Source organism: Lampris incognitus, chromosome 13 (genome assembly GCF_029633865.1).
Source record: "Lampris incognitus isolate fLamInc1 chromosome 13, fLamInc1.hap2, whole genome shotgun sequence".
Classification (NCBI taxonomy): domain Eukaryota; kingdom Metazoa; phylum Chordata; class Actinopteri; order Lampriformes; family Lampridae; genus Lampris; species Lampris incognitus.
The window spans coordinates 2,419,174-2,443,161 of NC_079223.1; the positions used below are offsets into that span (position 1 = coordinate 2,419,174).

General features: G+C 50.2%; 1 protein-coding gene across 1 annotated transcript in view; it reads right to left on the reverse strand.

Annotated features, from left to right (window-relative positions):
* slc17a5 (solute carrier family 17 member 5) overlaps positions 1 to 1,535 on the reverse strand; it is a 31,064-nt gene extending 29,529 nt beyond the window's left edge. Inside the window, exon 1 of the mRNA XM_056292014.1 lies at positions 1,256 to 1,535. Coding sequence (XP_056147989.1) covers positions 1,256 to 1,340 — 85 coding nt within the window. The 5' untranslated portion in view covers positions 1,341 to 1,535. The remainder of the gene's footprint in view (positions 1 to 1,255) is intronic.
* Between the last annotated feature and the right edge of the window lie 22,453 nt (positions 1,536 to 23,988).

Below are 23,988 nucleotides of genomic sequence, written 5' to 3' on the forward strand. Positions count from 1 at the left end.
TGCAGCAACACATGTGTACCTACCTGTGCTGTGACGGGTGTCATGTGAGAGAAGTGAGGATCAGAGTAGATCCGGGTGTTGTGGCGCGAGCGGCGGGATGGCCGCCATGTTTCAACAAACACAACAGCTGCTGAATAACGTCGACCTGAGTGTGTTGTGTGTTAGTTGTCGGACACACACTCACCCCTGTCTGTCACACACTCACCCCTGGCGGACACACACTCACCCCTGTCGGACACACACTCACCCCTGTCTGACACACACTCACCCCTGTCTGTCACACACTCACCCCTGGCGGACACACACTCACCCCTGTCGGACACACACTCACCCCTGTCTGACACACACTCACCCCTGTCTGACACACACTCACCCCTGTCTGACACACACTCACACCTGTCTGTCACACACTCACCCCTGTCTGACACACACTCACCCCTGTCTGACACACACTCACCCCTGTCTGTCACACACTCACCCCTGGCGGACACACACTCACCCCTGGCGGACACACACTCACCCCTGTCTGACACACACTCACCCCTGGCGGACACACACTCACCCCTGTCTGTCACACACTCACCCCTGTCTGACACACACTCACCCCTGGCGGACACACACTCACCCCTGGCGGACACACACTCACCCCTGTCTGACACACACTCACCCCTGGCGGACACACACTCACCCCTGTCGGACACACACTCACCCCTGTCGGACACACACTCACCCCTGGCGGACACACACTCACCCCTGTCTGACACACACTCACCCCTGTCTGTCACACACTCACCCCTGTCGGACACACACTCACCCCTGTCGGACACACACTCACCCCTGTCTGACACACACTCACCCCTGGCGGACACACACTCACCCCTGGCGGACACACACTCACCCCTGTCTGACACACACTCACCCCTGTCTGACACACACTCACCCCTGGCGGACACACACTCACCCCTGGCGGACACACACTCACGCCTGTCGGACACACACTCACCCCTGTCGGACACACACTCACCCCTGGCGGACACACACTCACCCCTGGCGGACACACACTCACCCCTGTCTGTCACACACTCACCCCTGGCGGACACACACTCACGCCTGTCGGACACACACTCACCCCTGTCGGACACACACTCACCCCTGTCGGACACACACTCACCCCCGGCGGACACACACTCACCCCCGGCGGACACACACTCACCCCCGGCGGACACACACTCACCCCTGGCGGACACACACTCACCCCTGTCTAGCTTGTCGTCCCGTCCGCGGCGCAGCAGAGGTCTCTCTTGCTCGTCCGCCTCGGTGTCTGTCCCCGGCTGCTCCATCGCACAATTACTTAACGGAGGCGGTTTCCCGGTTCGTCTTGTCGCGCATCGCAGGGTGACAGACAGCGGAGCCGGATGACAGACAGCGGAGCAGGATGACAGACAGCGGAGCCGGATGACAACAACTTCACTGTTTTGATGAGCACACCGAAAACCAAACACGACGTGACGAAACCCACGGGACCGGAAGTGGAACTGGCCGTCAGAAACCACGTGACCAATGAGCGGCGTTTAAACAAAGGGAGGGAAGGTGAGAGAGTCGCCATCTGGCGGTAGTATTCCCACCAAGCCTCCGAGCACAGTGGCCCCACGGACAGCAAGGGTGGAGTATTTCCCAGCAAGCCGAAGTACGGCTCCACCGCCAGACACACGAGCCACGTGGCTCGGTTCCACGCTGCCGGCCCACGGTCCCTGTGTTGGCTGTGAAATGCTGCGCTCAGCCGTGCTGTGAGCTTGTGGTTCGGATGGAGCAAGCCAGAGTCCACGGGAGTGTCACTGGAGCGATGAAGAGGAGTCCTCTTCATCGTGGTTGTAGGAGCCGTTCAGCTCGTCTGGTCCCTCAGCTAACTGCTATTGTGCTCCAGCTAGCAGGCTTATGGTAAACAAACCACCCTTCCACAGAACCAGCTAGAACGGTCACGACTCGTTCACTTTACCGCAGGCCCCAGCAGACGTTAAGCATCTTACTGACGAGCTTCAAGCAAATAAACAATTAACTTTACGCCATTATGTTTGGTGTAATGTAATTACAATGCAATCCAATCCACTTATGAATCCAGTTATGAATCCAATCCGGTTATGAGTTTCATGTAGGTTTCCTTTAAGTGGATGTGCTGGTTTTGCAGAGGGCAGCAGAGACGAGCTGCAGACTGAAGAGCAGCGGCAGCAGGGTCAGCAGAGTCACAACCAGGCTGGAAAGTGGTAACAACATTTTGCTGTTACTTTGTGTGTTTGTGTGTCAGAGTCAAAGAGTGAAGCAATCATGACTAGCTAAAATGCTAACGCTAGTCATGGCTGTGTAGCAGGAAAGAAGTCTGCCAGTTGCAGGTGTCAGTATAGACAGCTCAGTGTCATGTGTACCTTTTAAAGTTACACTGAAGTATCAAATGTTTTCATTTTAGCTTACTTTATCATGCCACACACCATTTTGACAAGGCCCTGTGGTGGCCTGGCAGCCTGTCCAGGGTGTCTCCCCGCCTGCCGCCCGGTGGCTGCTGGGATGATAGGCTCCAGCATCCCCGCCACCCTGAGAGCAGGAGGAGCGGTCTGGATGATGGATGGACGGATGGATGTCAAAAAATGTAAAAAAAAATTATTAAAATTGCGTTATGTTGACTTCCTGAAAAATATAGAAACACATAACTCTTTTGTGGTGACTCCATTGTAATGTGTATCACAAGGTACATGAGATGTCCTACCAGAGTAGGAGTAAACAACAGTTGCTGAGGTACATGAGATGTCCTACCAGAGTAGGAGTAAACAACAGTTGCTGAGGTACATGAGATGTCCTACCAGAGTAGGAGTAAACAACAGTTGCTGAGGTACATGAGATGTCCTACCAGAGTAGGAGTAAACAACAGTTGCTGAGGTACATGAGATGTCCTACCAGAGTAGGAGTAAACAACAGTTGCTGAGGTACACGTTTCAGTTTGTCAGTGACTAAGACGTGTACTGCTGATGTAAACAAGGTGCCAGAGCGCACGACAGAAGCATCAGAACAGAGGCCGTTTATCAAACACACCTCCAGGGGAGGATCCCCCACACTAGGGCTGGGCATCGTTTGGATTTTAACGATTCTCATTCTGATTCTGCTTTTCGGTTCCGGTTCTTAGCCATTCTCGATTCCGGTTCATTGAGAGGCAGGCGGGGTCAAAACAGGTCACGTGCTTCTTTCACAGAAGAAAAGTGTATTTATAAAAACGTTATACAAGCCTGTGTTCTGTGTTAAGAACGGATCACTCATGTGAATGTCTCATTCTTACATTTACATTTACAACAAGTGTCTTCATACGTACGTGAAGCTGAACAAATAAAGACACCGTCACACCCTGGTCCGGACTACCAGGCATTAGACTCCTCAAACTAGAAACAGTTCTTGTTTAGGAAACTGAGCATATCTGCCTTGTCAGGCTGGGTACGCCAGCGTTCAGCAGAGAAAAACACATCTCAGTGTTTGCATACAGTTTATAGCCGTTGGCTCATGTATAAGTCGTTTGCGGTCTCGCTGTTGTGAAGAAGACAGAGGTTATTAATTTTCACCTACCCAGCTGTGACGAGGTGCTGCTTGCTGTCTGCTCAGGGTTGGCTGAAGAGGACGCTGAGGCCGGAGATGGAGACCGGCGCAACGTGTCCAACACGGGACACTGGTTCATCTGGACACCGTGCAGGCCAAGGTGTTTGGCCATATTTGAGAGGAGGTGTGGTATTGTATGAGGAAGTCGGGAGTTGCAGAGGAGTATGTAGGGGTGGTGCAGGATATGTATGAGGGAGGTGTGACAGTGGTGAGGTGTGTAGTTAAGTTGATAAGAGAAACGTGACTCAGAGATTAAAATTAACATCTAAAAATACAATTTATAACATTTCGGCTATTTCATAATTAATAAAATATAATAATAATAACAATAATGATAGATACATTTATATAGCACTTTATCTAGACACATTGAAGGGGGCAACTCACTTCAACCACCACCGATGTGTAGCACCACCTGGGTGGTGCACGGCAGCTACTGTTTTGCACCAGAACACTCACCACACATCGGCTTGAGGTGGAGAGGGAGGAATCACTGAGCCAGTTACATGGAGGATGATTAGGTGTCCAGATGGAGAGAGCAAGGTTGGGAATGTTGCCAGGACACCGGGGACTCCCTACTCTTTGTGATAAGTGCCGTCCGTCCATCCATCCATCCATCCATCCATCCATCCATCCATCCATCCATCCATCATCCAAACCGCTTCTCCTGCTCTCAGGGTCGCGGGGATGCTGGAGCCTATTCCAGCAGTCATTGGGTGGCAGGCGGGGGGAAGACACCCTGGACAGGCTGCCAGACCATCACAGGACCCCCCCCCCACACACACACACACACCTAGCGACAATTTAGTACGTCTGATTGACCTGACCGGCATGCCACGGGATCTTTATTGACCACAGTGAGTCAGGACCTGGTTTAACGTCTCATCCGAAGTACGGCATCTCCTACAGCACAGTGTCCCCGTCACTGCACTGGGGCATTGGGATTTTTGTTGTTGTTGTTGTTGTTTTTATTAGGACCAGAGGGAAGACTGCCCCCTACTGGCCCACCAACACCACGTCCAGCACCAACTACGTTTTCCCGGGAGGTCTCCCATCCAAGTACTAGCCAAGCCCACACCTGCTTAGCCTCTGTCATTCAGCAGAACCAGGGTGCATGTTGGTATGGCAGCAGGAGAGAACATAATGGAGCCTCTTTTCCTGCAGTAGATCCCACATTCAAGCAAGGACAAAGTGGCTTGTCACAGAGCTCGAGTGACGCTGATCCTGCTGCAGGGGCCAATTATCTTGTCAAAACATGTGAAAGGTAGTTTTCTCTCTCTCTCTCTCTCTCTCTCACACATACATCATCATCGGCGGTCACTTGGGATCGAGTATGACCTCTGGGTCCCTCTGGGTCCCTCTGGGTCCTCAGGTGGGCCTAGAGGCCGATCGTGGTGCTTCATAATGGGAAGACGCCGGCGTGTGACAGCTTTTTATGTGGAGTGGCTGATGCACCCGCAGCCACCACGGTCCTTGGCAGGGGGTGACCAGAGTCCAATGGCATGGAGAACCAAGACGAATGGGGACCACCCTCTGTTGCAGCCTTCATCCACCTTCACTGCTATTGTGACCTGGAGACATCTTCCACCAGTTCTGCTGCTGATTGTTGGATCGCACTTTGTCTGGAACCTCCCCTTGACCTGTCCACCTTGACCTGTCCACCTTGACCTGTCCACCTTGGGTGACCCTACCAGGAGCCAAGCTCCGGACGGCATAGCTCTTGGGATCATTGGCACACGCAAGGTTCTCCACCACAGGAAACACACACACACACACACACACACGTGTGTGTGTGTGTGTGTGTGTGTGTGTGTGTGTGTGTGAAGGCCTGCAGTAGATTACCACAACCTACCAGAAAGCCTCTCCTCCCCTCAACATCTAGCGACTGTCAGCAGCCTGTGAGAGGAGGTTCATTTTGTTCAGATGAGAAAGTGAGTCTTTTGTGGGACAGGTCCTACAGGTGTTGGGTGGAGAAGTGGAAGTGAGCTGCATGCAACAGCGTGGTGGGAATAACATCTGGCCACCCGGCCTCCTATCCTGTTATGAGTCTGATGTGCTGCACATAATCTCTGAGCCACAATCGTTGAACTCGAGTCATTCAAAACTCATGATGGAGGACTGGAAACATTTCCAGGCACGCAGCCTGATACCTCAGATGCTCTGTCACACTGACACAGACTTTTCTGGAAAGGAGGAGGAGGAGGACTTCACTGGAAACAGTTCAAATCACACACACACACACACACACAGCCCTAAACACATGATCCTCCCTCTCCCTTCCACACACACACACACACACACACACACACACACACACACACACACACACACACACACACTGTACCTGCTGTAATATTTGCTAGTAATATTTGATTTGCTAATGTCCCTTACGGCTTTCCGTAGCGCCACAACAAAGTCACGTGATGTACGTAACAACGTCAGTCGGAATCCGGTCGGTGAATAAACACCCAGCACGAGAGAAGTCGTCCTTGCTTTATTAATGTTATAAGTTAACATAGCCAGAGGGCACAGAACATTACATGGTGTCAGAGTAGCGGAGTTTAAATACCCAATATGGATTCGTACGGCGTTCCAGCTCCACGGATGGACTGGGAATCGGCGAACTTACCTGAAGCATGGAGACGATTTCGACAAACAACGGAGCTAATGTTCACGGGCCCCCTGCGCGGGAAGAATGAAGAGGAGAAATGCAGCTACCTCCTGCTCTGGATAGGGGAAAAAGGGCGCGATGTGCACAACACTTGGACACTCAGCGGAGAACAAGCCAAGAAGCTAGAAACGTACTACGATAAGTACACTGAGTACATCACCCCCAAAGCAAACCCGATTTATGCCAGATATAAATTTCATGAAAAGATGCAGGGAGAGAGTGAATCCTTCGAACGATTTGTAACTGAGCTAAAGCTCCTAGTCAAAGACTGTGGCTACCCAAATGCCGACGAGATGGTCAGGGACCGCATCGTGTTTGCCACCAACTCACCCAGAGTGAGAGAAAAGCTACTTAGCCAGGGAGCTGAGCTAACGCTAGAAAAAGCCATAGATGTAGCCCGCTCACACGAGCTAGCAAAGCAACAGCTAACGTTTATGGGCCAGGGCAGCACACATGAAACGGTGCACGCAATAGGCAGAAAGACTTACAAACCGAACGCACCCAAAGCAGCTAACGCTAACTTCAGACAAAGGGAGGGTAACGTTAGCACCGCCGCTAGGGCGTGTAGCTATTGTGGAGGGCTACACGGCGCTAAAGCCACTTGCCCAGCTAAGGGTAAACAATGCATTAAATGCAAGAAGCTCAATCATTTTGCTAAAGTATGCAAGTCTAGCTCCCAGGGACAGACAAAGTACTACCGCGGCACAGTACATGCCGTCGGAGAGAACCCAGAAGAGTGCACCACTGACAGAGAACAGGAAGAACTGTACTTCGACAACATTACAGTGGAGAGCACCGCTGTGGGAGAACAGACAGAGCTGTACATAGACTGCATCTCAATAGAGAACAACGGAAAAAGCAACGAGCAGGCTTACGTAGAGGTTGGAATTGGCACACCTCCACAGAAGGTAAAGTTTAAACTAGACACTGGGGCACAGGCCAATACTATTCCCACCAACCTGTTCCAGGCGCTGTTCAAAAATGTGACACTGAAACCAGCAATACACAGACTCACTGAATATGGAGGAGGCGCGCTGAGCGTGAAAGGCACATGCAAACTCAAATGTAAGTACAGAGACAATGCAATGATGCTGGACTTTTACGTCATTGACACAAACGCCCCACCAGTCATGGCAATGAAAACATGCCGTGACCTAAACTTGGTAAAAATAGTGATGGCTGTGAGCGAGGAAAACAATGTCACATCACAGAGCATAATGGATGAGTATGCAGATGTTTTCCAGGGAATAGGAGAGTTCCCAGGCGAGTGCACCTTCCGCGTCACACCAGATGCAACGCCGGTCGTCTGCCCGCCACGCAGAATCCCCATCGCCCTACGCAGCAAACTGAGGGACGAGCTTGACAGCATGGAGAAAGGCGGCATAATCTGTAAGGTAACAGAACCCACAGAATGGGTGAACGCACTCGTCATTGTTGAGAAGCCAAAGACAGGCAAACTTAGAGTGTGTTTAGACCCCAGAGCTCTTAACAAAGTGATACAACGACCTCACTACCCCCTCCCCACGCTGGAGGACGCCACCACAAAGCTCGCTGGAGCTGAGTACTTTAGCGTGTTAGACGCGCGGTCAGGCTATTGGGCCATCAAACTGAGCACTGAATCCTCAATGTTGACGACATTTAACACAGTGTTTGGCAGGTATCGTTTCCTCAGACTGCCATTCGGAATCGTGTCCGCTCAAGACGAGTTCCAGAGACGCGTGGATGAAACATATGAAGGATTGGACGGTGTGACGGCCATAGTGGACGATATACTAGTGTTCGGCAAGACTAAAGAGGAACATGACCAGCGTCTCAGAGCGATGCTGAAGCGCACAAGGGAGCGAGGGGTGAGACTCAACCCCGACAAGTGTCACATATGCGTGTCCGAGGTAAGCTACTTCGGCCACACGCTCTCACACGAAGGCATCAAACCAGACCCACACAAGGTGAAGGCGGTCAAGGACATGCAACCCCCACAGAACAAAGCAGAGCTGGAGACAGTCCTCGGCATGATCAACTACCTCGCCAGATTTGCTCCACACCTCTCACAGATAAACTCACCCCTCAGACAGCTTCTGAAACAGGACAGTGAGTTTGTGTGGGATGCAGTCCACGACAAGGCGTTCCAAGAGATGAAGAATCTCATTACACAGCACCCAGGTCCAGTACTCTCATATTTCGACCCGCAGAAAGAGCTGCGACTCCAAGTGGATGCATCCAAAAGTGGCCTTGGGGCTGTCATGCTCCAAGATGGCAAACCAATTGCCTATGCGTCCAAGTCACTCAACAGCACTGAAGAAAACTACGCACAGATAGAGAAGGAGCTCTACGCTGTGGTCTTCGGCTGCAAGAGGTTCCACGAGTACATGTACGGACGAAAAGTGATTGTGGAGTCAGACCACAAGCCTCTGGAGGCAATACTAAAAAAGCCACTGGCAGCAGCACCACCCCGGCTGCAACGGATGATCCTGGCGCTCCAAAAATACGACATCCAAATCATCCACCGCCCCGGTAAGGACATACCGGTGGCCGACACACTGTCACGCAAGTCAATAGAACACCACGACAGTGACCTACAGGAAGGGATGGAGGCCCAAGTGCACACAGTCCTCAGCAACATCCCTGTGAGCGACACAAGACTCACAGAAATCAAGCAGGAAACAGCGCAAGATCCACAGCTCACCGCACTCAGACGAGCCACACTCACTGGCTGGCCAGACACAAAGAAAAAGTGCCCGCCCAGCATCCAGGAATACTGGAACCACAGAGCAGAAATCTCAGAAATGGACGGTATCCTGTTCAAAGGTGAGATAATCATTGTCCCCCAAAAGCTTCGCAAGGACATGATACAGCGCATCCATGCCAGCCACCTTGGCGTGGAAAAAAGCAAATGCCGAGCAAGAGACTTACTGTTCTGGCCTGGCATGGGGAAACAGATCGAGGATGCGGTAGCAGACTGCAGCATATGCCAAGAACGGCGCAGCGCAAATGCAAAGGAACCAATGATGTCACACGCCATACCCGAGCGGCCGTGGCAAGTGATAGGCACAGACCTATTCACATGGAACTCACAGGACTTCATAGTCACTGTGGACTACTACTCCAGATTCTTCGAGCTAGAAAGACTTTACAGCTGCACCTCATCTGCCGTCATCATGAAGCTGAAAGCAGCAATGGCTCGACACGGAATCCCCGAGACTATCATCAGCGACAACGGTCCGTGCTACAGCTCTGGTGAGTTCCGCAACTTCTCACAGACATGGGGTTTCTCACACACCACCACAAGCCCCCACTACCCACAGAGCAACGGCCTCTCCGAGAAGACTGTCCAGACGGCCAAACGCATCCTGGACAAAGCCAAAGCTGAGAACAAAGACCCCTACATGAGCTTACTGGAGTATCGCAACACACCGGTGGACAACCTGAAATCACCGGCACAGCTACTGATGAGTCGGAGGCTGCGGTCCATTCTCCCATCAACAGCAAAACACCTGCAGCCACAGATCGCCAGTCAGGAGGATGTTCACAAAAGGAGAGAGGTATGTCAACAGCGCCAGCAGGCATACTACAACCGAACAGCCAAACCTCTGCCCCACCTGCCCGCAGGCACACCAATCCGCTTCCGGCAGGAGGATGGATCCTGGAGACCTGCAACTGTGGAAAGACCAGCGAACACAGAGAGGAGCTACCACATCCAAACCAAAGAAGGTCAGATCTACCAACGCAACCGTCAACACCTGCGACAAAGCAGAGTGAACACTCACACTACACACACACACACTTCACAGCAGACTGTTACCAGCGCTAACAACAACACACAAGCCCATCAGCAAGAGCATGCTGAACCTCCAGACACGAACAATCAGCGACAACCAGACACACAGCCTGGTTACACCACGAGGTCAGGTCGCACGATCAAACCAAGACAAATCCTTGACTTATGAATGTTAAAAAAAGATAATTTTACACCAACCTGTACTATACCTGCTATGTTTTGAAAAGAAATATTTACAGCGTTCACTTACCTTGTGTACCTACCTGCTGTTTGCAGTTACCAGTAATGAAATGAAAAAAAAAGATGAAATGTTATTACGGTGTCACATTTAGACAGTGAAGGAAATGTTTTACACTACTTTGTTGCAGTCCAGTTATATAAGAGTTCCACTTTCATATTCTTTCTTATTAAGATTGTATTCGCTTATAAACGTGCTCAACGTGGTCTGTATCTCTGCAGAGAAAGCAGCACTTTTCAGAAAAAGGGAGATGTAATATTTGCTAGTAATATTTGATTTGCTAATGTCCCTTACGGCTTTCCGTAGCGCCACAACAAAGTCACGTGATGTACGTAACAACGTCAGTCGGAATCCGGTCGGTGAATAAACACCCAGCACGAGAGAAGTCGTCCTTGCTTTATTAATGTTATAAGTTAACATAGCCAGAGGGCACAGAACATTACACCTGCCTCGTTGTCCGGTGTGTCTTCTTAGCTGACAGAGGGGGCGCCGTCACTCTGGTGTGTCTTACATCACATGTTTTCCTGCAGTGAACTAAAACCAGACACACATTCAGTCGGCCTTGTTGCCGGTCATGCCTGATTCTCCGTGTCCTCTGACTGGAGGAGCAGCATGGTCAGGTGGTGTAACTGCTCTGGGTCAACTTGCCTAACCAGTATTTTTCATAGGAAAAAATACAGGAAAATTAATGTGGAATAAAATGTAATACTCTACTGCAATAACACCTTTTTTTAAACAATTTTTACAAAGTTTGTCAGATTTCAGAAAACAGAGAGAAAGCAGAGAAACAGGATTAAGAAAGACAATTAGAAAACAGAGAAACAGGATTAAGAAAGACAATTAGAAAACAGAGAAACAGGATTAAGAAAGAGAATTCGGGACTTCCGGTTATGGCGAGGGACTAGGGGGTCGCACATCTCAAGCTCTGCAGCTACCGTGTAAATTAATCCTACAATACTAATCCGAGTCTTGTCTAAAGTCACGCAATACGTGTATAAGAGTACCCAGAACTAAAATGTCAGGGAAAAACCCGAAAGAAAAGGCAAAGAGAGAAAGAGAAGGAGAAAAGGAAATGGCGACACGAGGAAGAGGCTGAGAAGGTTAGCGACGCCATGCAGGTTGAAAATATGGCTAACGAAGAAGACGACCACGAGGAAGAAGATGAGGAAATGTTAGACACAGATAAGAATAGCAACCTAGATATCATGAAAGCCATACAGTCTTTGAAAAGTGGACTTTACAAGAAAATTGATGGAGTGCAAAAGACAATTGCGGATGTAAAGAAACAGATACAGGAATGCACGGGCCGCATGGAACAGGCCGAGCAACGGATTTCTGACGTGGAGGACGACGTTAAGAAGCTAACACCCCGAGTTAGCACGCTGGAAAACACCGTCACAAGCCTTACTGACAAGGTGGAGGACGACGTTAAGAAGCTAACACCCCGAGTTAGCACGCTGGAAAACACCGTCACAAGCCTGACTGACAAGGTGGAGGACGACGTTAAGAAGCTAACACCCCGAGTTAGCACGCTGGAAAACACCGTCACAAGCCTGACTGACAAGGTGGAGGACGACGTTAAGAAGCTAACACCCCGAGTTAGCACGCTGGAGAGCACCGTCAAAAGCCTGACTGACAAGGTGGATGTAATATTTGCTAGTAATATTTGATTTGCTAATGTCCCTTACGGCTTTCCGTAGCGCCACAACAAAGTCACGTGATGTACGTAACAACGTCAGTCGGAATCCGGTCGGTGAATAAACACCCAGCACGAGAGAAGTCGTCCTTGCTTTATTAATGTTATAAGTTAACATAGCCAGAGGGCACAGAACATTACATGGTGTCAGAGTAGCGGAGTTTAAATACCCAATATGGATTCGTACGGCGTTCCAGCTCCACGGATGGACTGGGAATCGGCGAACTTACCTGAAGCATGGAGACGATTTCGACAAACAACGGAGCTAATGTTCACGGGCCCCCTGCGCGGGAAGAATGAAGAGGAGAAATGCAGCTACCTCCTGCTCTGGATAGGGGAAAAAGGGCGCGATGTGCACAACACTTGGACACTCAGCGGAGAACAAGCCAAGAAGCTAGAAACGTACTACGATAAGTACACTGAGTACATCACCCCCAAAGCAAACCCGATTTATGCCAGATATAAATTTCATGAAAAGATGCAGGGAGAGAGTGAATCCTTCGAACGATTTGTAACTGAGCTAAAGCTCCTAGTCAAAGACTGTGGCTACCCAAATGCCGACGAGATGGTCAGGGACCGCATCGTGTTTGCCACCAACTCACCCAGAGTGAGAGAAAAGCTACTTAGCCAGGGAGCTGAGCTAACGCTAGAAAAAGCCATAGATGTAGCCCGCTCACACGAGCTAGCAAAGCAACAGCTAACGTTTATGGGCCAGGGCAGCACACATGAAACGGTGCACGCAATAGGCAGAAAGACTTACAAACCGAACGCACCCAAAGCAGCTAACGCTAACTTCAGACAAAGGGAGGGTAACGTTAGCACCGCCGCTAGGGCGTGTAGCTATTGTGGAGGGCTACACGGCGCTAAAGCCACTTGCCCAGCTAAGGGTAAACAATGCATTAAATGCAAGAAGCTCAATCATTTTGCTAAAGTATGCAAGTCTAGCTCCCAGGGACAGACAAAGTACTACCGCGGCACAGTACATGCCGTCGGAGAGAACCCAGAAGAGTGCACCACTGACAGAGAACAGGAAGAACTGTACTTCGACAACATTACAGTGGAGAGCACCGCTGTGGGAGAACAGACAGAGCTGTACATAGACTGCATCTCAATAGAGAACAACGGAAAAAGCAACGAGCAGGCTTACGTAGAGGTTGGAATTGGCACACCTCCACAGAAGGTAAAGTTTAAACTAGACACTGGGGCACAGGCCAATACTATTCCCACCAACCTGTTCCAGGCGCTGTTCAAAAATGTGACACTGAAACCAGCAATACACAGACTCACTGAATATGGAGGAGGCGCGCTGAGCGTGAAAGGCACATGCAAACTCAAATGTAAGTACAGAGACAATGCAATGATGCTGGACTTTTACGTCATTGACACAAACGCCCCACCAGTCATGGCAATGAAAACATGCCGTGACCTAAACTTGGTAAAAATAGTGATGGCTGTGAGCGAGGAAAACAATGTCACATCACAGAGCATAATGGATGAGTATGCAGATGTTTTCCAGGGAATAGGAGAGTTCCCAGGCGAGTGCACCTTCCGCGTCACACCAGATGCAACGCCGGTCGTCTGCCCGCCACGCAGAATCCCCATCGCCCTACGCAGCAAACTGAGGGACGAGCTTGACAGCATGGAGAAAGGCGGCATAATCTGTAAGGTAACAGAACCCACAGAATGGGTGAACGCACTCGTCATTGTTGAGAAGCCAAAGACAGGCAAACTTAGAGTGTGTTTAGACCCCAGAGCTCTTAACAAAGTGATACAACGACCTCACTACCCCCTCCCCACGCTGGAGGACGCCACCACAAAGCTCGCTGGAGCTGAGTACTTTAGCGTGTTAGACGCGCGGTCAGGCTATTGGGCCATCAAACTGAGCACTGAATCCTCAATGTTGACGACATTTAACACAGTGTTTGGCAGGTATCGTTTCCTCAGACTGCCATTCGGAATCGTGTCCGCTCAAGACGAGTTCCAGAGACGCGTGGATGAAACATATGAAGGATTGGACGGTGTGACGGCCATAGTGGACGATATACTAGTGTTCGGCAAGACTAAAGAGGAACATGACCAGCGTCTCAGAGCGATGCTGAAGCGCACAAGGGAGCGAGGGGTGAGACTCAACCCCGACAAGTGTCACATATGCGTGTCCGAGGTAAGCTACTTCGGCCACACGCTCTCACACGAAGGCATCAAACCAGACCCACACAAGGTGAAGGCGGTCAAGGACATGCAACCCCCACAGAACAAAGCAGAGCTGGAGACAGTCCTCGGCATGATCAACTACCTCGCCAGATTTGCTCCACACCTCTCACAGATAAACTCACCCCTCAGACAGCTTCTGAAACAGGACAGTGAGTTTGTGTGGGATGCAGTCCACGACAAGGCGTTCCAAGAGATGAAGAATCTCATTACACAGCACCCAGGTCCAGTACTCTCATATTTCGACCCGCAGAAAGAGCTGCGACTCCAAGTGGATGCATCCAAAAGTGGCCTTGGGGCTGTCATGCTCCAAGATGGCAAACCAATTGCCTATGCGTCCAAGTCACTCAACAGCACTGAAGAAAACTACGCACAGATAGAGAAGGAGCTCTACGCTGTGGTCTTCGGCTGCAAGAGGTTCCACGAGTACATGTACGGACGAAAAGTGATTGTGGAGTCAGACCACAAGCCTCTGGAGGCAATACTAAAAAAGCCACTGGCAGCAGCACCACCCCGGCTGCAACGGATGATCCTGGCGCTCCAAAAATACGACATCCAAATCATCCACCGCCCCGGTAAGGACATACCGGTGGCCGACACACTGTCACGCAAGTCAATAGAACACCACGACAGTGACCTACAGGAAGGGATGGAGGCCCAAGTGCACACAGTCCTCAGCAACATCCCTGTGAGCGACACAAGACTCACAGAAATCAAGCAGGAAACAGCGCAAGATCCACAGCTCACCGCACTCAGACGAGCCACACTCACTGGCTGGCCAGACACAAAGAAAAAGTGCCCGCCCAGCATCCAGGAATACTGGAACCACAGAGCAGAAATCTCAGAAATGGACGGTATCCTGTTCAAAGGTGAGATAATCATTGTCCCCCAAAAGCTTCGCAAGGACATGATACAGCGCATCCATGCCAGCCACCTTGGCGTGGAAAAAAGCAAATGCCGAGCAAGAGACTTACTGTTCTGGCCTGGCATGGGGAAACAGATCGAGGATGCGGTAGCAGACTGCAGCATATGCCAAGAACGGCGCAGCGCAAATGCAAAGGAACCAATGATGTCACACGCCATACCCGAGCGGCCGTGGCAAGTGATAGGCACAGACCTATTCACATGGAACTCACAGGACTTCATAGTCACTGTGGACTACTACTCCAGATTCTTCGAGCTAGAAAGACTTTACAGCTGCACCTCATCTGCCGTCATCATGAAGCTGAAAGCAGCAATGGCTCGACACGGAATCCCCGAGACTATCATCAGCGACAACGGTCCGTGCTACAGCTCTGGTGAGTTCCGCAACTTCTCACAGACATGGGGTTTCTCACACACCACCACAAGCCCCCACTACCCACAGAGCAACGGCCTCTCCGAGAAGACTGTCCAGACGGCCAAACGCATCCTGGACAAAGCCAAAGCTGAGAACAAAGACCCCTACATGAGCTTACTGGAGTATCGCAACACACCGGTGGACAACCTGAAATCACCGGCACAGCTACTGATGAGTCGGAGGCTGCGGTCCATTCTCCCATCAACAGCAAAACACCTGCAGCCACAGATCGCCAGTCAGGAGGATGTTCACAAAAGGAGAGAGGTATGTCAACAGCGCCAGCAGGCATACTACAACCGAACAGCCAAACCTCTGCCCCACCTGCCCGCAGGCACACCAATCCGCTTCCGGCAGGAGGATGGATCCTGGAGACCTGCAACTGTGGAAAGACCAGCGAACACAGAGAGGAGCTACCACATCCAAACCAAAGAAGGTCAGATCTACCAACGCAACCGTCAACACCTGCGACAAAGCAGAGTGAACACTCACACTACACACACACACACTTCACAGCAGACTGTTACCAGCGCTAACAACAACACACAAGCCCATCAGCAAGAGCATGCTGAACCTCCAGACACGAACAATCAGCGACAACCAGACACACAGCCTGGTTACACCACGAGGTCAGGTCGCACGATCAAACCAAGACAAATCCTTGACTTATGAATGTTAAAAAAAGATAATTTTACACCAACCTGTACTATACCTGCTATGTTTTGAAAAGAAATATTTACAGCGTTCACTTACCTTGTGTACCTACCTGCTGTTTGCAGTTACCAGTAATGAAATGAAAAAAAAAGATGAAATGTTATTACGGTGTCACATTTAGACAGTGAAGGAAATGTTTTACACTACTTTGTTGCAGTCCAGTTATATAAGAGTTCCACTTTCATATTCTTTCTTATTAAGATTGTATTCGCTTATAAACGTGCTCAACGTGGTCTGTATCTCTGCAGAGAAAGCAGCACTTTTCAGAAAAAGGGAGATGTAATATTTGCTAGTAATATTTGATTTGCTAATGTCCCTTACGGCTTTCCGTAGCGCCACAACAAAGTCACGTGATGTACGTAACAACGTCAGTCGGAATCCGGTCGGTGAATAAACACCCAGCACGAGAGAAGTCGTCCTTGCTTTATTAATGTTATAAGTTAACATAGCCAGAGGGCACAGAACATTACACCTGCCTCGTTGTCCGGTGTGTCTTCTTAGCTGACAGAGGGGGCGCCGTCACTCTGGTGTGTCTTACATCACATGTTTTCCTGCAGTGAACTAAAACCAGACACACATTCAGTCGGCCTTGTTGCCGGTCATGCCTGATTCTCCGTGTCCTCTGACTGGAGGAGCAGCATGGTCAGGTGGTGTAACTGCTCTGGGTCAACTTGCCTAACCAGTATTTTTCATAGGAAAAAATACAGGAAAATTAATGTGGAATAAAATGTAATACTCTACTGCAATAACACCTTTTTTTAAACAATTTTTACAAAGTTTGTCAGATTTCAGAAAACAGAGAGAAAGCAGAGAAACAGGATTAAGAAAGACAATTAGAAAACAGAGAAACAGGATTAAGAAAGACAATTAGAAAACAGAGAAACAGGATTAAGAAAGAGAATTCGGGACTTCCGGTTATGGCGAGGGACTAGGGGGTCGCACATCTCAAGCTCTGCAGCTACCGTGTAAATTAATCCTACAATACTAATCCGAGTCTTGTCTAAAGTCACGCAATACGTGTATAAGAGTACCCAGAACTAAAATGTCAGGGAAAAACCCGAAAGAAAAGGCAAAGAGAGAAAGAGAAGGAGAAAAGGAAATGGCGACACGAGGAAGAGGCTGAGAAGGTTAGCGACGCCATGCAGGTTGAAAATATGGCTAACGAAGAAGACGACCACGAGGAAGAAGATGAGGAAATGTTAGACACAGATAAGAATAGCAACCTAGATATCATGAAAGCCATACAGTCTTTGAAAAGTGGACTTTACAAGAAAATTGATGGAGTGCAAAAGACAATTGCGGATGTAAAGAAACAGATACAGGAATGCACGGGCCGCATGGAACAGGCCGAGCAACGGATTTCTGACGTGGAGGACGACGTTAAGAAGCTAACACCCCGAGTTAGCACGCTGGAAAACACCGTCACAAGCCTTACTGACAAGGTGGAGGACGACGTTAAGAAGCTAACACCCCGAGTTAGCACGCTGGAAAACACCGTCACAAGCCTGACTGACAAGGTGGAGGACGACGTTAAGAAGCTAACACCCCGAGTTAGCACGCTGGAAAACACCGTCACAAGCCTGACTGACAAGGTGGAGGACGACGTTAAGAAGCTAACACCCCGAGTTAGCACGCTGGAGAGCACCGTCAAAAGCCTGACTGACAAGGTGGATGTAATATTTGCTAGTAATATTTGATTTGCTAATGTCCCTTACGGCTTTCCGTAGCGCCACAACAAAGTCACGTGATGTACGTAACAACGTCAGTCGGAATCCGGTCGGTGAATAAACACCCAGCACGAGAGAAGTCGTCCTTGCTTCATTAATGTTATAAGTTAACATAGCCAGAGGGCACAGATCATTACATGGTGTCAGAGTAGCGGAGTTTAAATACCCAATATGGATTCGTACGGCGTTCCAGCTCCACGGATGGACTGGGAATCGGCGAACTTACCTGAAGCATGGAGACGATTTCGACAAACAACGGAGCTAATGTTCACGGGCCCCCTGCGCGGGAAGAATGAAGAGGAGAAATGCAGCTACCTCCTGCTCTGGATAGGGGAAAAAGGGCGCGATGTGCACAACACTTGGACACTCAGCGGAGAACAAGCCAAGAAGCTAGAAACGTACTACGATAAGTACACTGAGTACATCACCCCCAAAGCAAACCCGATTTATGCCAGATATAAATTTCATGAAAAGATGCAGGGAGAGAGTGAATCCTTCGAACGATTTGTAACTGAGCTAAAGCTCCTAGTCAAAGACTGTGGCTACCCAAATGCCGACGAGATGGTCAGGGACCGCATCGTGTTTGCCACCAACTCACCCAGAGTGAGAGAAAAGCTACTTAGCCAGGGAGCTGAGCTAACGCTAGAAAAGGCCATAGATGTAGCCCGCTCACACGAGCTAGCAAAGCAACAGCTAAAGTCTATGGGCCAGGGCAGCACACATGAAACGGTGCACGCAATAGGCAGAAAGACTTACAAACCGAACGCACCCAAAGCAGCTAACGCTAACTTCAGACAAAGGGAGGGTAACGTTAGCACCGCCGCTAGGGCGTGTAGCTATTGTGGAGGGCTACACGGCGCTAAAGCCACTTGCCCAGCTAAGGGTAAACAATGCATTAAATGCAAGAAGCTCAATCATTTTGCTAAAGTATGCAAGTCTAGCTCCCAGGGACAGACAAAGTACTACCGCGGCACAGTACATGCCGTCGGAGAGAACCCAGAAGAGTACACCACTGACAGAGAGCAGGAAGAACTGTACTTCGACAACATTACAGTGGAGAGCACCGCTGTGGGAGAACAGACAGAGCTGTACATAGACTGCATCTCAATAGAGAACAACGGAAAAAGCAACGAGCAGGCTTACGTAGAGGTTGGAATTGGCACACCTCCACAGAAGGTAAAGTTTAAACTAGACACTGGGGCACAGGCCAATACTATTCCCACCAACCTGTTCCAGGCGCTGTTCAAAAATGTGACACTGAAACCAGCAATACACAGACTCACTGAATATGGAGGAGGCGCGCTGAGCGTGAAAGGCACATGCAAACTCAAATGTAAGTACAGAGACAATGCAATGATGCTGGACTTTTACGTCATTGACACAAACGCCCCACCAGTCATGGCAATGAAAACATGCCGTGACCTAAACTTGGTAAAAATAGTGATGGCTGTGAGCGAGGAAAACAATGTCACATCACAGAGCATAATGGATGAGTATGCAGATGTTTTCCAGGGAATAGGAGAGTTCCCAGGCGAGTGCACCTTCCGCGTCACACCAGATGCAACGCCGGTCGTCTGCCCGCCACGCAGAATCCCCATCGCCCTACGCAGCAAACTGAGGGACGAGCTTGACAGCATGGAGAAAGGCGGCATAATCTGTAAGGTAACAGAACCCACAGAATGGGTGAACGCACTCGTCATTGTTGAGAAGCCAAAGACAGGCAAACTTAGAGTGTGTTTAGACCCCAGAGCTCTTAACAAAGTGATACAACGACCTCACTACCCCCTCCCCACGCTGGAGGACGCCACCACAAAGCTTGCTGGAGCTGAGTACTTTAGCGTGTTAGACGCGCGGTCAGGCTATTGGGCCATCAAACTGAGCACTGAATCCTCAATGTTGACGACATTTAACACAGTGTTTGGCAGGTATCGTTTCCTCAGACTGCCATTCGGAATCGTGTCCGCTCAAGACGAGTTCCAGAGACGCGTGGATGAAACATATGAAGGATTGGACGGTGTGACGGCCATAGTGGACGATATACTAGTGTTCGGCAAGACTAAAGAGGAACATGACCAGCGTCTCAGAGCGATGCTGAAGCGCACAAGGGAGCGAGGGGTGCGGCTCAACCCCGACAAGTGTCACATATGCGTGTCCGAGGTAAGCTACTTCGGCCACACGCTCTCACACAAAGGCATCAAACCAGACCCACACAAGGTGAAGGCGGTCAAGGACATGCAACCCCCACAGAACAAAGCAGAGCTGGAGACAGTCCTCGGCATGATCAACTACCTCGCCAGATTTGCTCCACACCTCTCACAGATAAACTCACCCCTCAGACAGCTTCTGAAACAGGACAGTGAGTTTGTGTTGGATGCAGTCCACGACAAGGCGTTCCAAGAGATGAAGAATCTCATTACACAGCACCCAGGTCCAGTACTCTCATATTTCGACCCGCAGAAAGAGCTGCGACTCCAAGTGGATGCATCCAAAAGTGGCCTTGGGGCTGTCATGCTCCAAGATGGCAAACCAATTGCCTATGCGTCCAAGTCACTCAACAGCACTGAAGAAAACTACGCACAGATAGAGAAGGAGCTCTACGCTGTGGTCTTCGGCTGCAAGAGGTTCCACGAGTACATGTATGGACGAAAAGTGATTGTGGAGTCAGACCACAAGCCTCTGGAGGCAATACTAAAAAAGCCACTGGCAGCAGCACCACCCCGGCTGCAACGGATGATCCTGGCGCTCCAAAAAATACGACATCCAAATCATCCACCGCCCCGGTAAGGACATACCGGTGGCCGACACACTGTCACGCAAGTCAATAGAACACCACGACAGTGACCTACAGGAAGGGATGGAGGCCCAAGTGCACACAGTCCTCAGCAACATCCCTGTGAGCGACACAAGACTCACAGAAATCAAGCAGGAAACAGCGCAAGATCCACAGCTCACCGCACTCAGACGAGCCACACTCACTGGCTGGCCAGACACAAAGAAAAAGTGCCCGCCCAGCATCCAGGAATACTGGAACCACAGAGCAGAAATCTCAGAAATGGACGGTATCCTGTTCAAAGGTGAGATAATCATTGTCCCCCAAAAGCTTCGCAAGGACATGATACAGCGCATCCATGCCAGCCACCTTGGCGTGGAAAAAAGCAAATGCCGAGCAAGAGACTTACTGTTCTGGCCTGGCATGGGGAAACAGATCGAGGATGCGGTAGCAGACTGCAGCATATGCCAAGAACGGCGCAGCGCAAATGCAAAGGAACCAATGATGTCACACGCCATACCCGAGCGGCCGTGGCAAGTGATAGGCACAGACCTATTCACATGGAACTCACAGGACTTCATAGTCACTGTGGACTACTACTCCAGATTCTTCGAGCTAGAAAGACTTTACAGCTGCACCTCATCTGCCGTCATCATGAAGCTGAAAGCAGCAATGGCTCGACACGGAATCCCCGAGACTATCATCAGCGACAACGGTCCGTGCTACAGCTCTGGTGAGTTCCGCAACTTCTCACAGACATGGGGTTTCTCACACACCACCACAAGCCCCCACTACCCACAGAGCAACGGCCTCTCCGAGAAGACTGTCCAGACGGCCAAACGCATCCTGGACAAAGCCAAAGCTGAGAACAAAGACCCCTACATGAGCTTACTGGAGTATCGCAACACACCGGTGGACAACCTGAAATCACCGGCACAGCTACTGATGAGTCGGAGGCTGCGGTCCATTCTCCCATCAACAGCAAAACACCTGCAGCCACAGATCGCCAGTCAGGAGGATGTTCACAAAAGGAGAGAGGTATGTCAACAGCGCCAGCAGGCATACTACAACCGAACAGCCAAACCTCTGCCCCACCTGCCCGCAGGCACACCAATCCGCTTCCGGCAGGAGGATGGATCCTGGAGACCTGCAACTGTGGAAAGACCAGCGAACACAGACAGGAGCTACCACATCCAAACCAAAGAAGGTCAGATCTACCAACGCAACCGTCAACACCTGCGACAAAGCAGAGTGAACACTCACACTACGCACACACACACTTCACAGCAGACTGTTACCAGCGCTAACAACAACACACAAGCCCATCAGCAAGAGCATGCTGAACCTCCAGACACGAACAATCAGCGACAACCAGACACACAGCCTGGTTACACCACGAGGTCAGGTCGCACGATCAAACCAAGACAAATCCTTGACTTATGAATGTTAAAAAAAGAGAATTTTACACCAACCTGTACTATACCTGCTATGTTTTGAAAAGAAATATTTACAGCGTTCACTTACCTTGTGTACCTACCTGCTGTTTGCAGTTACCAGTAATGAAATGAAAAAAAAGATGAAATGTTATTACGGTGTCACATTTAGACAGTGAAGGAAATGTTTTACACTACTTTGTTGCAGTCCAGTTATATAAGAGTTCCACTTTCATATTCTTTCTTATTAAGATTGTATTCGCTTATAAACGTGCTCAACGTGGTCTGTATCTCTGCAGAGAAAGCAGCACTTTTCAGAAAAAGGGAGATGTAATATTTGCTAGTAATATTTGATTTGCTAATGTCCCTTACGGCTTTCCGTAGCGCCACAACAAAGTCACGTGATGTACGTAACAACGTCAGTCGGAATCCGGTCGGTGAATAAACACCCAGCACGAGAGAAGTCGTCCTTGCTTCATTAATGTTATAAGTTAACATAGCCAGAGGGCACAGATCATTACAGTGGAGGACGACGTTAAGAAGCTAACACCCCGAGTTAGCACGCTGGAAAACACCGTCACAAGCCTGACTGACAAGGTGGAGGACGACGTTAAGAAGCTAACACCCCGAGTTAGCACGCTGGAGAGCACCGTCACAAGCCTGACTGACAAGGTGGAGGACGACGTGAAGAAGCTAACACCCCGAGTTAGCACGCTGGAGAGCACCGTCACAAGCCTGACTGACAAGGTGGAGGACGACGTTAAGAAGCTAACACCCCGAGTTAGCACGCTGGAAAACACCGTCACAAGCCTGACTGACAAGGTGGAGGACGACGTTAAGAAGCTAACACCCCGAGTTAGCACGCTGGAGAGCACCGTCAAAAGCCTTACTGACAAGGTGGAGGACGACGTGAAGAAGCTAACACCCCGAGTTAGCACGCTGGAGAGCACCGTCACAAGCCTGACTGACAAGGTGGAGGACGACGTTAAGAAGCTAACACCCCGAGTTAGCACGCTGGAAAACACCGTCACAAGCCTGACTGACACGGTGGAGGACGACGTTAAGAAGCTAACACCCCGAGTTAGCACGCTGGAAAACACCGTCACAAGACTGACTGACAAGGTGGAGGACGACGTTAAGAAGCTAACACCCCGAGTTAGCACGCTGGAGAGCACCGTCACAAGCCTGACTGACAAGGTGGAGGACGACGTGAAGAAGCTAACACCCCGAGTTAGCACGCTGGAGAGCACCGTCAAAAGCCTTACTGACAAGGTGGAGGACGACGTGAAGAAGCTAACACCCCGAGATAGCACGCTGGAAAACACCGTCAAAAGCCTTACTGACAAGGTGGAGGACGACGTTAAGAAGCTAACACCCCGAGTTAGCACGCTGGAAAACACCGTCACAAGCCTGACTGACAAGGTGGAGGACGACGTTAAGAAGCTAACACCCCGAGTTAGCACGCTGGAAAACACCGTCACAAGCCTGACTGACAAGGTGGAGGACGACGTTAAGAAGCTAACACCCCGAGTTAGCACGCTGGAAAACACCGTCAAAAGCCTTACTGACAAGGTGGAGGACGACGTTAAGAAGCTAACACCCCGAGTTAGCACGCTGGAAAACACCGTCACAAGCCTGACTGACAAGGTGGAGGACGACGTTAAGAAGCTAACACCCCGAGTTAGCACGCTGGAAAACACCGTCACAAGCCTGACTGACAAGGTGGAGGACGACGTGAAGAAGCTAACACCCCGAGTTAGCACGCTGGAGAGCACCGTCACAAGCCT